General features: G+C 34.0%; 1 protein-coding gene and 2 long non-coding RNA genes across 4 annotated transcripts in view; 2 read left to right on the forward strand and 1 right to left on the reverse strand.

Moving 5' to 3' along the window:
* Positions 1 to 15,578, reverse strand: part of LOC145664336 (uncharacterized) — a 105,909-nt gene that overhangs the window by 15,518 nt on the left and 74,813 nt on the right. The gene's annotated exons all lie outside the window — the stretch shown is intronic.
* The window catches only part of LOC145664330 (uncharacterized), a 1,055,818-nt gene continuing 1,040,246 nt past the window's right edge, over positions 7 to 15,578 (forward strand). Inside the window, exon 1 of the long non-coding RNA XR_014127356.1 lies at positions 7 to 796. This is a non-coding gene — a long non-coding RNA (uncharacterized LOC145664330). The remainder of the gene's footprint in view (positions 797 to 15,578) is intronic.
* LOC145664328 (uncharacterized) overlaps positions 5,922 to 15,578 on the forward strand; it is a 353,881-nt gene continuing 344,224 nt past the window's right edge. The window contains exon 1 of the mRNA XM_081730947.1: positions 5,922 to 12,919. Coding sequence (XP_081587073.1) covers positions 8,903 to 9,850 — 948 coding nt within the window. The 5' untranslated portion in view covers positions 5,922 to 8,902 and the 3' untranslated portion in view covers positions 9,851 to 12,919. The remainder of the gene's footprint in view (positions 12,920 to 15,578) is intronic.

The following is a 15,578-nucleotide window of genomic DNA, read 5'->3' on the forward strand; positions in this document are numbered from 1 at the left end:
ACCAATGAATTTAGATGTAACAAAATTGTTTTGAGTACACAATGTTTTCGTCGTACAGAGTTTGAGAAACATTAGTAGTTGTATATGTATGTTGTTCCATCAGAGAGGCAGAGGTGGGGAGGGAGGAGTTTATGAAAGGATGATCCGAACAGCATATCATACATGTATACGGGCGGAATGAAAGGATATTAAAAACATGCGTCGTACTTCACCTGACTTGTAACACATTACAAGTTAAATAATTCACAGTTTTTATGATGACGCGGCAAATGCAATGGCATCCATGGTGAATTTTAATTGGTTTTTAGCTCCCTACTCTCGCTTTTTTTCGTTCGTTTTTTTTAGCAAAAAAGGAAACAAAATGATTATTTAACAGAGAACTGTGATTGGTTGTTGTTAAATGAGGTGAATCGACTCAGCGCTTTGTTAATTGTCTTCCGTCGTGTGACAGCCTGAATGCTCACCAAATACAATGGGAGATAGCAGGCAAGCAATATTATGGACTGACTGACTGACTGTATACTGTACATGTATGTATCTATCTATATGTATGTATATACGTATATATATGTGTGTGCACGTTACTCCGATCGATTACAGAGCGCGGTCACAAAACAGATCACACATTCACATACATGGTCAGTGTGTGGAATTCAGTTCTGTTGCGAAGTTCCTATTTGCAAAGCAATCATCGGTAGCTAAGCCAAAGCCAGTTTAGTTGTTTTGTTGTTAACCAAAAAGTGAATCAATCTGCCGGGAAAAGTGTTGAGGCCTTCATACGTCTCTGGGTTATCAAGTAAGTTGATATACTACACTGACTTCTCCTCTCATATTGTGTATTAATCTCTCCTCCTTCCCCTTCAAAAGAAAGAGAATAGATCCTATCCACAATATATATATATATATATATATATATATATATATATATATATATATATATATATATATATATTCTCCCTTTAAAAATGTAACCTGAATATCTTCCCTTTTCGTAGTATCTTTTACTGGATGATTTATGTGCCCTCCTTTCTTTCTATGGAATATTAGCAGTTGAGAAATTGATCTCTACAGGTTTTGCCCTAGAATGTATGACTAATGAATCAATAACACACAATTATATATATATATATATATATAATACCAACAAACAATAACTGTATAAATGTATTTATATCATTAAGGACATCTTACTACTTTTTACCATTGTTTACAAAAGTTATTACCTTACCAAATTACCTTTGTTCTTTGTTTTCAATCAATACATTACCATGTCTTTGTAAACGATGAAGAAACTAGCAAGCATACCAGTGACATTAAAAAAAAATGGTCTTGATGAAATGATGTTCGCTTCTTTTCTTAACAGCTCTCACTTTGTTGCTGCTTCCAGAAGAACGGTCCATTGCTGGTACTCCTTGGCAGATCAAACTGAAGACTTCTCTAGATAGGCTAATTCCTTTTCAATCAATTCATCAGCAATCAGTATATCTTGGTGTAATATTTTGCAGACATAACCTTTTCTTTTCTTGAATGCAGTAGTTGAATAGAGTGGAAAGAATGCGTAGTAGTACTTTTCGCTTCTAAAAAATGTATGTAAAGTTCCTGTTGGTAGCAGAAGCAGAAGAGTTGGAGACTAGTACGTCTGTATTGTCCGACGGTGTTTGCTCTTTTGGTTGGTAAGAAAAATAGCCGTTTCATAGCAACTGGGAAAAATGGCAATGAGGAATGAAAAAAAAAGAAAAGAAAAAAAAGTTCTTCAGAATCAACAATGGTCATATAATGCCTATTATCGTGTTGTTGCTTTTTGATAATATGGAAGTCATTTTTCCCTATTTTCTCCTCTGTTTTTTTTTATCCTGCCCCCTCTTTGTAATAGATTGTTTTTTGGGGCTTTAATTAAATACTACTTTCTGTTGTCGTCCGGATGATACTAGATCTTCATTTCTTGTTTGAACTTGCTCCTCAAGACCGTCACTTTACCATTTACTCGTAATTTTCCCCTTCAGTTACTGAAAATTTATGGTTTTTGTTGAGAGAGAGAGCGAGCAAAAAAGTATAGGGAAAAAAATGTGCACTGGATATCTAATGTGAAATTTGGAAGATGTGATAAGACGCCCTTCTCATTGGCTGCCGGTGGAAGAAAACAATCCGTTGGTAACCAACCAGAAGCTCGTCTTCTGACCAGGAGATTCGTATGAGTGTGCGCGATCTCTGACTTCTTGGTGAAAGGGAGTTCTCTCTGGTTATCGAAATGAGAAAAAGATATTGAGGAAGTAAGGAATCGTGAATGTATGGTAAATAGGATACCATACATGCATACATACAGTTTGTATGTACGTGTGTGTGTGTGTGCGTTGATTTCGTGTCGTGGGAGGGGGTTGAACTTCCGTACACTCATTTTTGATGAGGTTCCTCTATTACCTTTTTTTTCCCCTCATAATGCAGAATTTTAGAGAAATATTATGGGCTTTGTAAACGATCTTGAGTTTCTTCTGCCTTGGTTTTCATCTTTTTTTTTCTTTTTTTTTTAATTTTCTAGTATTATCATTTACGGAGCCATATCTTTCCATTAATCTAAGATGAGATATAAGCTGTAGATAATCCAAGGAAACTGAGCGAGTTTTAATGAGGAATTTCAGTATCGCACACAAACATAAACACAACAGTTTTATGGACTCTAAAATTCTCTGTGATGGTGTTCGAGTCACATTATTATCAGTTGTTTTCTGAAAGCAAATCGTATAGCGAGTTTGAAGACATTGTCAAGGTTACTTGAAGACACATTGAGTTCATCCGAAGTTTGAACTTCCTTTCCTCTTCTTGAGTTTTGTACTTGTCCGAAAATAAAGGTGTTATTTTTATGCTTATAAAGTTACCACACAGCATTATTGTGATATTGTCTTATTACTCATGCCATTTTATACTTAGCTACGTAAACATCGTGCATAACAGGTTGCTTAGTTGCAAGAAACGTCCGCGTCACTTGATTTTTTTAAATTATTTTAACGCCTCACGATTATGCCTTGAAGGCTGAAACAGACGGATGATTAATAGAAGTGAACGATTTTGAAAGAAATTGGTGGAATGAGCATGTGGGAGGAAATGGGACAACTTGAGAAAACACACGGACATGGTATTATTTACCACATACTCTCATGTCCTGGGATCGAACCAGGGATCCCTCACCACAGAGGTGAGCACTTTATCACTGAGCCATTGTATTTCCTTTCTTGCATTGTAGTTAATGTAATCATATGATAAGACAAGCATACCTGCAATTTATTGATTTTATTTAATTATTTTTTTTTAAATATTGGTAAAGTGTTGCAAGTTCGTAAATATGTGTAATAATAAAATCCTCGTCATACAAATATTTATTCCTATATAGTGAAGATGAAAGAATGTTTAAAATGCATTTAATACTACATGCTATATTCCGATTGAGGAAATTATATTTTAGTTATTCTTGTACAACCCTTCAAGATTTGTCAAAAGCCTTTGATACTCTCAACACTTTTGACCGCGTATAGCTTATTAAAACTAAATTAAATAATGAAAAAAAAAATATTTGTGAAATCAATAAAAGAAAGATGACGGATGCGGATGCATCTGCAATATTAGCTAAGTTTTGTGTGGCTCGGAATCAAACTCAAGACCTCTTGCATCAACTAAAAGAAATCAATATTCTCTCAAATGACGTTGAAAGATGATTTTTGGGTAAGGAAAAGAATTTTTGGTATGAATTTCCAGATGATGCATGTAGATTCAAGACGATACAATCTTCTGGTATTTTTTTCGACTTAAGCCATAAACGGTATTCTTTGGTTAATTAGTAAAAATTTTTAGATCGAAAAGGTATCATTCCATTCCAAGGAATCGAATTTTGATTGCATTATTACAAGTATCCTTTTATAGAAATATATTTCTATATACTCGAATTAAAATCTTGTAATGTTGTACTGAAACTACAATACTGCCATATTTATTTATTTTTTTAAAGTATGGTTTCCAAAACAATATTGAAGTTTTCATTGAATGATTTTAGTTTATTTATTTAACATTGAATCCATGATTGCAAATCTTTCATAAGTTAATTGAGTACATATCGTCGCACGAGAACCAGAGAAACGTAACTCCATTTTCGTAGGTTTACAGGCTAGTGGACAAAAATATGATTTTCTTAGAAAGATGTGTGTTTTAATAAGATGGTAATTGAGCTACATTAGAACAGATGATTGATAAGAAGAACAGATGGCGTTACGTTGCATTTACACCAAGTAGAGCTTTCAAAATGATGTCCAAATATGAAGGAAACGAAAACCGCATTTTTGGAGTTACGTTCCTTTGGTTCTCATGCGATGATATGAGAGATATGATTTTTTAATGATTTTTATAACATTATTTGTTATTCCCGGCATATTTTATATGTTAGCTATTTTGTAGGTTTCTACCAATGGTTTCATAAATAAAACAGTATGTTTGTATTTATTACAATCTTTAATATTTCATTACGTTGATTTTTATGTATACGGTTATTTTTGTTTCAAATTTTTCTATTCATTTTGTTACGTTTATAAGTATTCAGTATCGAAACAAACTAGCTCTGTCTATTAAAAAATCCGAATGTTCATCGCAGGGAAACAAACCTCTCCGTTATATGTGCCGAACCAATCTTTTTGTTTGTTTGTTTGTTTGTTTGCTATTACCTATATCGCTAAGAATGTGCTTTACATTCTGTTTCAAGATCAATTTGATCTGTCCAAATGACACTTTCCCTTAGGCTAATTTTTTTGTTATCCGGTTTGAGTAGTAATGATTGGTTGATAGATTTTAACGTATCATTTCAGCAACGAGATTACATGATACTACCCGATTAAACTGGGATCCGAAGTACGACTCGAGTTTTTATTCGACGCAAATACAATCGAGAATTGAACCCGGTACCACACAGACAGAAAGCATCTAATCTAGGTCCTTTATTATTTTTACTTTTTATTAATGATTTACCATCTGTTATCAAACACTCACAGTCGTTACTTTACGCTGATGATCTAAAAATTTTACAATCAGATTAACTCAATTACAGATTCTGACAATCTGCAACAAGGTATTGATTTTTGTTATCAGTGGAGTGTAACTAACAATTTACCATTTAATATTAATAAGTGCTTAGTCATTACGTTTACTAAGAAAAAGATGTTCAGAAAACATGATTATAGTATCAATGGAATTCTGTTGGGTAAGAATGATGTTGTTGTTGATTTGGGCATTACATTTGATACTAAACTGTCATTTAATTTACATTTGAAATGTTTAGTTTCTGGATCATATAAACGTCTAGGAATTATCATAAGAACAACAAAATCTATGACTGACGTTTCTGCAATCACAACTTTGTATTATACATTTTTACGAAGTAAACTTGAATATGCTTGTGAAATTTGGAGCCCTTATTTCCAAACTCACATTGATGACTTAGAACGTGTTCAGTATAAATTTCTTTGTTATTTGTATTTTAAAAAGTACAATAGATCAGCTAAATTAAATAGAGTATCTTATTCTGCTTTGTTGTTAGAATTTTCCATGCCTATGCTAATTACTCGTAGATTGCACGCACAAAATATTTTATTGTACAAGATTATTAATTATTTTGTGGATGTGCAAGATTTTTTGCAATATATTAAATTAAATGTTAAATCTGTATGTTTAAGATTACATATACCATTTTCTATAAGCAGATCAAATATCATTCAACATCAACATTCGCCATCAATCAGATTGTGTAATCTTCACAATCAGTTAATTATGAAGGGTATAAATATTGGTTTTTCTATGCCTTATGCTCAATATATATATATATATATATATATATATATATATAATTCGAAATTACTATAAGTAACATGTTCAATGTAACAATGTGCTTTAAACTTTATATATCAATAGTCACTCTTGTATTTCCATCATTAACTCATCATTTTTTCATTTTCTATGTATTTACACATATTCTGTATTATCCTTATTACTTCTTTTCTACTTTTTGTATTCCTAGCATCATTTCTTTGTATTATATTCTTGTATTCACATATCTTTCTTATAATTTGTCTTGTATTTATAGATTTTTCTTAGAATTTTGCATACTTTCTTTTATTGTAATTTAGCTCATGTATTCTTTTGTTTGCCACTTGTTAAATAGAGTATATAGCTCTGTCAAAGACATTGAAATAAATAAATAAATAAACGTACATTAGGCTCTCTGCTACGAAAGATCACTTGAGCAGCATCTATAATTCTGGATCATATTTCCTGTGGTGGTTTTGATCTTACATCTTTATGAGTTGCGATTTAATGAATTTAGCAAAGAAAAAGAATTTAAAAAATACTAGTGTATCCATGGGGACACCAAGGGGAATCCACCGGGTTCGGATCTCCCCCCCCCCCCCAAAAAAAACTTCCTTACTTAACATACATTTGTATACTTTCTCAATAAAACAATACTTGCTTAACAAGGAAAACTTGTTGTAGCATGAAAATTCGATCTTCTGTACTCTTTCTTTTATATATAAAAACAATCTTTTCTATAATTTGTTTTCGAAAATATAGCTGGTAGTATTTTACAATTACTTATTGTATTACGAGGCAACAGTTACTTATCGTCTTTTCAGATGCAGAATAATACCCATTCAATACTACATAGAGTAATAATGGACCCTCCCCTAAAGCTTGGACTCCCTCTAAAAAAAAAAAATCTGGATGCACTCCCAAGGGCGCCGATCCTGGAAGGGGGGGGGCAGGGCTCCCAAAGCGCATGTGGGCCCCATGTATTTTTACAAATATACCTATGTATTTTTATTGTTATATTTATTCTTTTATGAATTGCCCCCTTCTGAATGGTCTCCCCTAAATTTACAGAGAAATCGGTGCCCTTGTGCAGGCTTGTTAAATGTACTTTTTATGAACTATTTCGTTAACTGATAGGTTATATTTCTAAGGCTGAATTGTTTCTTGTTATTTGTACATATTTGAAGAAATATGATTTTAAGTTTCAGGAAACGTAATCTTTAACAGATGGTGCTCTAAAAGTTGTATCCATTTGTCTCTATTGAAGTGATGTCCTACCGTCGTTAGATTTTCGGTCAACTCTAATATTTAATCAGGCTGGCAACTAGAGGGGGGCCAGGGGCATGGCCCCTCTAAACTTTCCATAGCCCCTCCAAACCTCAATACAAAATGCTGTTATTAATACAAAAATCACAATTTAGATTATAACCGCTACCAGGTTATAGAAGGATTTTTTGTGGACACTCTGTATATTTCGTAAAGACGGTGATTATTATTTTCGATTTATGCTTTATTCTGCAACGCATATAAGTTCTTTCTTTGGTGGGAATTGCTTCTTTCCCACACAATTGGACAAAGAAGTCTTTCATCGTTTTTTCATATATATATTTAAAACATTGCTTTTGCTGAGAACATTTCAGTTAGTGACTAACCATTTCAGTGTTTCTCCCTGACTCATTATATGCACAGTATATATTCTATAGTTAATGGGAACTGAATTAAGTGTTTTCTTTAATCGCTTATGGAAACATTATAATAGATTGGAGAAATACGGGCTGACCAGATGTTTCAGTAACCAAAGTGGCACCAACTGTGTTGTTTCGTAGCCCGTTATCTGTACTTTCTCACGCCAGTGTTATCGCCGTGTCTAGTGCATTATAGGCAGTTGACTAAAATTAACAGAAATTGTTTTCTATATTCTGTTTGTATGTGCATACAGGTGAGTTAACTGAGTAATTTTTGAAATGAACTGCCAACACTTTTCTGTTGACCATTGCAATCCGTAGCTTGAGCTTGGACGCTCAGGGAGTTTGACTCCAGGTCTGGAAGATGCAACCACGCATCTCGCGTTGAACTTCAAACATAAGTTGTGTTAAGGGGCACAAGCTATTTAGCCGGTGAAGGACGATTTCTTACGGCTAGCCCCAATCAGTGAAATCCCAGGTCCGCAGACCTTGTGCGTTTCAAACGTTATATACGCGCCCTCCAATATCAGAATTCAACTGTGAAGACCTTCTTTTCGTTTATTTACTCAAGATTTACTTTTACGCTGCAGGACTGTTCAGCGTAACAACTGGGTTCATCGTGGGACGATCCAGACAACTTTTCCCCAGTGCGAATCCCCCAAGTGTGTTCATGGTGTGAGCAAAGTATTTATAGTGATACCTAAATTATAATCATATATACATAGAAAGGGCTATATCTCCCGAATAGGGCAAAACGTAATTTCAGCGGCAAAATTTATTAGTGTCCAGTGTTGTATTCATTTCTCTTCGTTATTTTTTTCAAAATAGTGTTCCAATAAATAAGTATAGTGTCAATTAATCCAGTGTGTTTTCGTTGTGTGTATGAGTGATGTTTGTGTGTGTTATGGTCTGGATGACCGTCTGATCGTCCGTGAGGTTTTCGAGACGAGACACCCGAACCTCTCGGCGCCTAATGCTCATCTCATTATTGAGACCGACGAGCTTTTTGGGAAACAGTTTGTAATCTTCTTTGGAGAGGTCTTCGTCGTCCTGTCCAGGTAAGTTAAGGTATCAGGAATATACTTATTGGTAATACCACGAGCCAAGGACAGCGACCAGAACTCGAGGACGGTTACAAATAAATAGCAGCCCGAACATGGACCCAGACCTCTAGGCGGTTACAAATAAATGACGCCCGAACTATCGACCCGAATCGAGACCGTTGGTGCTCGAATATACATATAAGATTAATATTTTAATATATCATTTCTCTTTCAGCTTAGTACCAGTAATCTGAAAAAATATTCTTTTTCAGGTGATTTTAATAATATGTTTTAGTGATAGCTTATTCTATCCTAATTGTTTTATTCTTGTTGAAGATGGCATACAACGAAGCAGATTTGTTTACTAAGATAGCTTCAGTTTTTCAAATGCATCTTGCTAGATTAGAGAAAGAAATGAAAGAGAGCCGTGCTGAGTTTAAAGAGAATGTCGATAGATATATAAATCGAAATAAAGAGAATATTGAAGATTTAAAAAAGGAAAATAAAGAAAACCTAGCTAGATTAGAAAAAGAGCTAAAGTGCGGATTAGGTCAAAAGATAGACGGTTTACGGGACGTGTTTCGTGAAAATAGTCAGCAAACGGAAACTGCTGAAAACAAAATACCGGAATGTAAACCCCAAGTACAGTCAGATGTTCCTACTGGATACGAAACACCGGAATTTGAACCTCAGTTAGTGACTGATATTCCTAGCGTAAATAAAACATTGGAATTGGAACCTGAGCTAGAAACTAACACTCCTAATGAAAAGGAAACGCAGGAATCTGAACTCCAACCAGAGACAGGTAGTCTAAACCAACCTCGTAACAAATCTGGCAACGATTTTATTCATTCAGTATCTAGCAACACCACTTGTAGTATCAGAAGTAGTGAAATCCACGAACATATGATTGTAGACGACAGAGGTCGTAAGCGCACAAAACAAACTACCACAAACTACAGAGAGAAAAAGCGTAAACGAAGTTACAGTTATTGTAATAAGCAAAGATACCAAGTTCAGATCGTAAACAATACGAAATTTAAAGGGAATCAGAACCAAGACCGCACTCGAAAAGGTAGTAACAGAAACAGAAGGAGTCGTAAATCACGGCCACGAAATATGAGTTATCACAAACGAGATTGGAAACGCAACTTGAGTGAGAACATTAAGAGTATTTTTGTACATAGAGGTAAACATCGTAGAAATAAACGAACAGACTGCAGTTACCAAGGCAGAAACAGCAATCATAGAAAAAAAAAAAGTAACCAAGACTTTGTGTGTTGATACAAATTTTTCTCCTAGGAGAGCGACGCATTTCTAAGCGATAAACATGTATTCATTTTTCTTCCTTTTTGCTTTTAGTTTTTGACAGAACACCTGGATACGAAAAGAAGAACTACGCATTTTTCTCAAACTTATTTTTGCTTCTAGCTTTTAACTGTTCGGCAATGAGCAGATAACACGTTTTTCTTTCTTTATTTCGATAAGGCAGTCGCCAGACTGTAGAACCACTTGTGTTTATGGTTACGAATAACGGGTGATATACAGCTGATTAATTCTTTTCTTTTTTCTGTCTTTGCTCCGTGTAGCAGTTCACACCTCAGTCAGCTGTGTATGAGTGTTGCAAACCTTATCATTGACTTACTATTAGTTTAATGTCATTAATTTTTTCTTGTTTTCATTTCAGATGTTTGAATTTAGATTTTTTAGTAAATAATTAACGTATCCAATACGTAGGGAGATTGCATTTATCCAAAAGCAATTTGAACTAGTGGCGCAGTTCCGTATTCCTAGCCAGTGGGAAGATGTTTTGGCGTTATAATATGTATTTTTATTGTGTTTTAAATTTAAAAAAAAAAAAATTCTTTTAGGATTTCTTCCCACTTTCGAAATTCTTAAATATGTTATTACATGTTATTTAGAATTAATGTTTGATTTTCTTTTAGAAAAAAAAAATGTATCGAGATGCCCAGGATGAGAAAATTTTTAGTTGTTAGTTATGTATATATTTCTGTATTTGTAAATGAAACTTAGTACGTAATCTCATGCGTAGAATATGAAACTTTACACTTATAATCAATGTTAAATTTATTTTTCAGTGTAAATCTTAGATTTTCGTTTTCATTTTGATAGTAACCCGTAATTAAGCATGCATATTCTTAGGTTAAATATTTTGAGTATATTTTATTGTCTAGTAATATTCTAGTGAATATTTTAATGTTTATGAATCGTAACTATATTGTGTACTTGTATGCTAATGAGTTGTAATGTTTATTTTTCATGTTAATTTTGAGAAAATTGTATTTTAGTTCCAGTATGTCCTAGAAACTATTCGAATTCGATATAGATCCTGAATAATAAACTTATTTTCTTTCCAACAGCATGAAGCCATAATAATTTTATGAAAATTACTTTGTCAATTATTTCGTATGCTCGATGATTGAATTTTAATGCGTTAATAAGACCATTTTGAATATTTTGTAGCGAAGATGCCTAAGGAAGCTTGTTACAGCTGTTTTGTAGGGAATTTTATCTTGATGTTTCAGACCGACCAGAGAGTTGTAATGTCGTTGACTAAATTCTTGTTTGTATCTCATGTTTTTCTTTTAATAGGTCTCATGTATTTTGTCTTATAGAGACATATCTTTACGATGCTACGAGAGCATTTGTATTTTGTGTGTTTACACATTTTTTCCAGGTGGATGATGTACGTCATGTTCCAGGGAACATACGTGTATTTTACTGAATATTAGTGTTGATATTTCAGTTATGTATAGAAACATTTTTAAGTGCCTATGGTTGCAGGCCTCCTTCGTTTCTAATTTTGCCTCGCAGGTGTCGATGGCATATTGTGTGTGTAAGTACGTGTAGTATTACACATTTTCCCACCTATGGTTTTGGTCAATTCATGGCGTAATGACCATTTATTTTCAGGAATGTTTGGACTAGTGAGTCAACTTCCTTGATTCAGACCTTTGAGAAACTTGGATCAACACCGTATAGTTTTCAACGCTGCATTAATAAGTTCTCTTGCAGATAATACCCATATGTTCTGGTAACCCTACAATGTTTACGTTTTTGGAAGTGAACAACAACCATTATTCTAGGCCTAAGCTAATAATAACTTTGTTTCAGAATGAATCATTTGTTGTATTGAGCATTATTGAATTAAAGTCTCGATTTTCACGACGAGCAGATGGCATTTGATCTTATGGCGTGCCGAATTTTCTTCATACATGTCAACGAAATCACAATCTTTTTCTTTGATATGCAGAATCATGCTTATTTCTTGGAATTACTATGAACGTCAATTTTGACACTTAAGTTTATTTCTTTTTATTTTTGAAAAACGATTTTTCGTTCTTTTCTGCCAAACAACACGAGGCACAGTTAAAAAAAAAAAAAAAAAAAAGGACATACAGGTGAAAATCTTATTTTGTTTATATATTGTCAGTTTATCATGTGTTTACATTTCCATTCATTTTACTATTCAATGATTTTCATATTTTTCTAATATATTAGAGTGATATCGAAAGTTTAACAATAATTTTAATATTTTAGTACCTTTAACATGTTTTGCTATTTGCTTATTCATTCACATTTTGATATTTTAAATACAGATATCAGTATATTTACTAATTTTTATTGAGATATTTGATAATTCTTCAAGTCGATGTTTTCATAAATAGTTATCGTGTGTGTATATTTATTTCATATTACACAAAATAAAGTGATCGAAACGGAACACTTAAACATTTTGCGAAAAGAATTTATTAGTGTTAAAAAAAAAAAAAGAGCATTTAAATAGCCCTATAACGTATTTACTTCATATTATATCAAATAAAGTGATCGAAACGGAACACTTAAACATTTTACGAAAAGTATTTGTAAAAAAAAAAAAAAAAAAAAAGTAAGAATTTTAATAGCCCTACAAACGCTTTCTGCGAACTTTAAAAAAAAAAAAAAAAAGTTATCATACAGGTGTTTCAACCGTACTTCGTTTCTCACACCAGTGTTAAAAAAAAAAAAAAAATCTCCCCTTCTCCCCTCATCAACTCATCGTTGGAGAATCATGGAGGATACTCACACAGGAAGACAGCATGGTTTCAACATGTGAAGAAACGGAAGATAAGGAAACCCAACTGCACCAATTGTTCAAGAGGATCTTATTACTTCATGGAACATTTGGATTGGACATTGCTCATGCAGGAACCTCATCATGTTGTAGTGAGTGAACAAGTTACTTAATTATTTTAAATAGCCCTTTTTCAGGTGAAAAACCATTCAACGTTCATACACGTAAGTCTCACACCATATGACAGTGTTGCCAACTAACTTATTTTAAATTTTCAGGTGAAAAACCTAATTTTATTCATATTTCGTCATACGGCCAAGGGTTCTCAACCTGTCTACGTGTGCACTTGACAGGTCGTTCCACGTTTCGGACACCATATATAACCGCTACCAGGTTATAGAAGGATTTTTTGTGGACACTCTGTATATTTCGTAAAGACGGTGATTATTATTTTCGATTTATGCTTTATTCTGCAACGCATATAAGTTCTTTCTTTGGTGGGAATTGCTTCTTTCCCACACAATTGGACAAAGAAGTCTTTCATCGTTTTTTCATATATATATTTAAAACATTGCTTTTGCTGAGAACATTTCAGTTAGTGACTAACCATTTCAGTGTTTCTCCCTGACTCATTATATGCACAGTATATATTCTATAGTTAATGGGAACTGAATTAAGTGTTTTCTTTAATCGCTTATGGAAACATTATAATAGATTGGAGAAATACGGGCTGACCAGATGTTTCAGTAACCAAAGTGGCACCAACTGTGTTGTTTCGTAGCCCGTTATCTGTACTTTCTCACGCCAGTGTTATCGCCGTGTCTAGTGCATTATAGGCAGTTGACTAAAATTAACAGAAATTGTTTTCTATATTCTGTTTGTATGTGCATACAGGTGAGTTAACTGAGTAATTTTTGAAATGAACTGCCAACACTTTTCTGTTGACCATTGCAATCCGTAGCTTGAGCTTGGACGCTCAGGGAGTTTGACTCCAGGTCTGGAAGATGCAACCACGCATCTCGCGTTGAACTTCAAACATAAGTTGTGTTAAGGGGCACAAGCTATTTAGCCGGTGAAGGACGATTTCTTACGGCTAGCCCCAATCAGTGAAATCCCAGGTCCGCAGACCTTGTGCGTTTCAAACGTTATATACGCGCCCTCCAATATCAGAATTCAACTGTGAAGACCTTCTTTTCGTTTATTTACTCAAGATTTACTTTTACGCTGCAGGACTGTTCAGCGTAACAACTGGGTTCATCGTGGGACGATCCAGACAACTTTTCCCCAGTGCGAATCCCCCAAGTGTGTTCATGGTGTGAGCAAAGTATTTATAGTGATACCTAAATTATAATCATATATACATAGAAAGGGCTATATCTCCCGAATAGGGCAAAACGTAATTTCAGCGGCAAAATTTATTAGTGTCCAGTGTTGTATTCATTTCTCTTCGTTATTTTTTTCAAAATAGTGTTCCAATAAATAAGTATAGTGTCAATTAATCCAGTGTGTTTTCGTTGTGTGTATGAGTGATGTTTGTGTGTGTTATGGTCTGGATGACCGTCTGATCGTCCGTGAGGTTTTCGAGACGAGACACCCGAACCTCTCGGCGCCTAATGCTCATCTCATTATTGAGACCGACGAGCTTTTTGGGAAACAGTTTGTAATCTTCTTTGGAGAGGTCTTCGTCGTCCTGTCCAGGTAAGTTAAGGTATCAGGAATATACTTATTGGTAATACCACGAGCCAAGGACAGCGACCAGAACTCGAGGACGGTTACAAATAAATAGCAGCCCGAACATGGACCCAGACCTCTAGGCGGTTACAAGATATCTGTAAGAGAATTTTTAATGACTTGGCCTCTCCTATCTTATTCATGCCCCCCCTCCCAAACTTCTGTGTCTGGTTGTGGGCTTGTATTTAATCATAATGAAGAAACAAGTAAAAAATATTCTTATGATTTAAAATTTCTGAACTAACATTTTGGTAAGCCTGTATGTAGTGATCCACATTTTAACTTTTTAGATGTTATAAGAGAAACGAATAAGTTAGCCCTCACTTGATATTGTGCAAACATCATTTCCCACTCAAACAATAATTTAGTCGTGAACAATAATTTGGTATTTTCCAAACCAGTATTATAGTAGAGTTTGGTGAAGACAAAAATTTCTTGGTAACAGGATGTTTCGGTGTCCGAATGAGAACCCACTAAGAAAAAGGCTACTCCACCCTTTTTTCTTTTTAATATTGTTGCCTCATTACGAGGATGGGATGTGCCAGATTTTTACAATTCTTCCTTTGTATCTCCTTAACTGCTAAGCTTATCGAGGTGAAAGACATCAAAATTTCCTTTGCTCATTGGTTGAAAAAATTGTTTTTTATCCAAAAAATTTAATTTTTGTCTCCTTGGGGTTGATTCGGCTTTTACGTGATGAAGTTTCAGGTTTTGAGGTGCCCAGTTGGCGGCCAACTAAATATTGCATATTTTGAGAAATTATGTATTTAGGGGGCATAGAATAGATTCCAAAGGGGGATTGTAATTACAAAGTCTCCTTTACACCTTCCGAACACTTTGTTATATCGGAATGGAATGTTACCATTGGGTACTAAGCAAAATTCTCTGCCTTTAATAGTGGGAACGGGTATTCCAGAAAGAGAGAGACTTTTTTAATCAAAAATTTTAATTTTTGAACACCTAAATCAAGTTTTAAGTTTATCTTTTCCGTATTGACTGACCAGAATAATACTTTGATCATTGGATAATAGACGTTATCAAATCGATAGTCTATTGAAAATCTGATAACTCTATTTTTATTTATCTTTTACCTCTTTTGATGAATGTAGTAAATACATTTTTCATACACCCTTCCCCATGAAAGACTTGGGGACACCCTTCCAAAAATTCTAGGATCTAGAGGTCGTCCACTCTAAATTATTTTCT

Source organism: Thermobia domestica, chromosome 11, assembly GCF_964235325.1.
Source record: "Thermobia domestica chromosome 11, izTheDome1.hap1.1, whole genome shotgun sequence".
NCBI lineage: Eukaryota > Metazoa > Arthropoda > Insecta > Zygentoma > Lepismatidae > Thermobia > Thermobia domestica.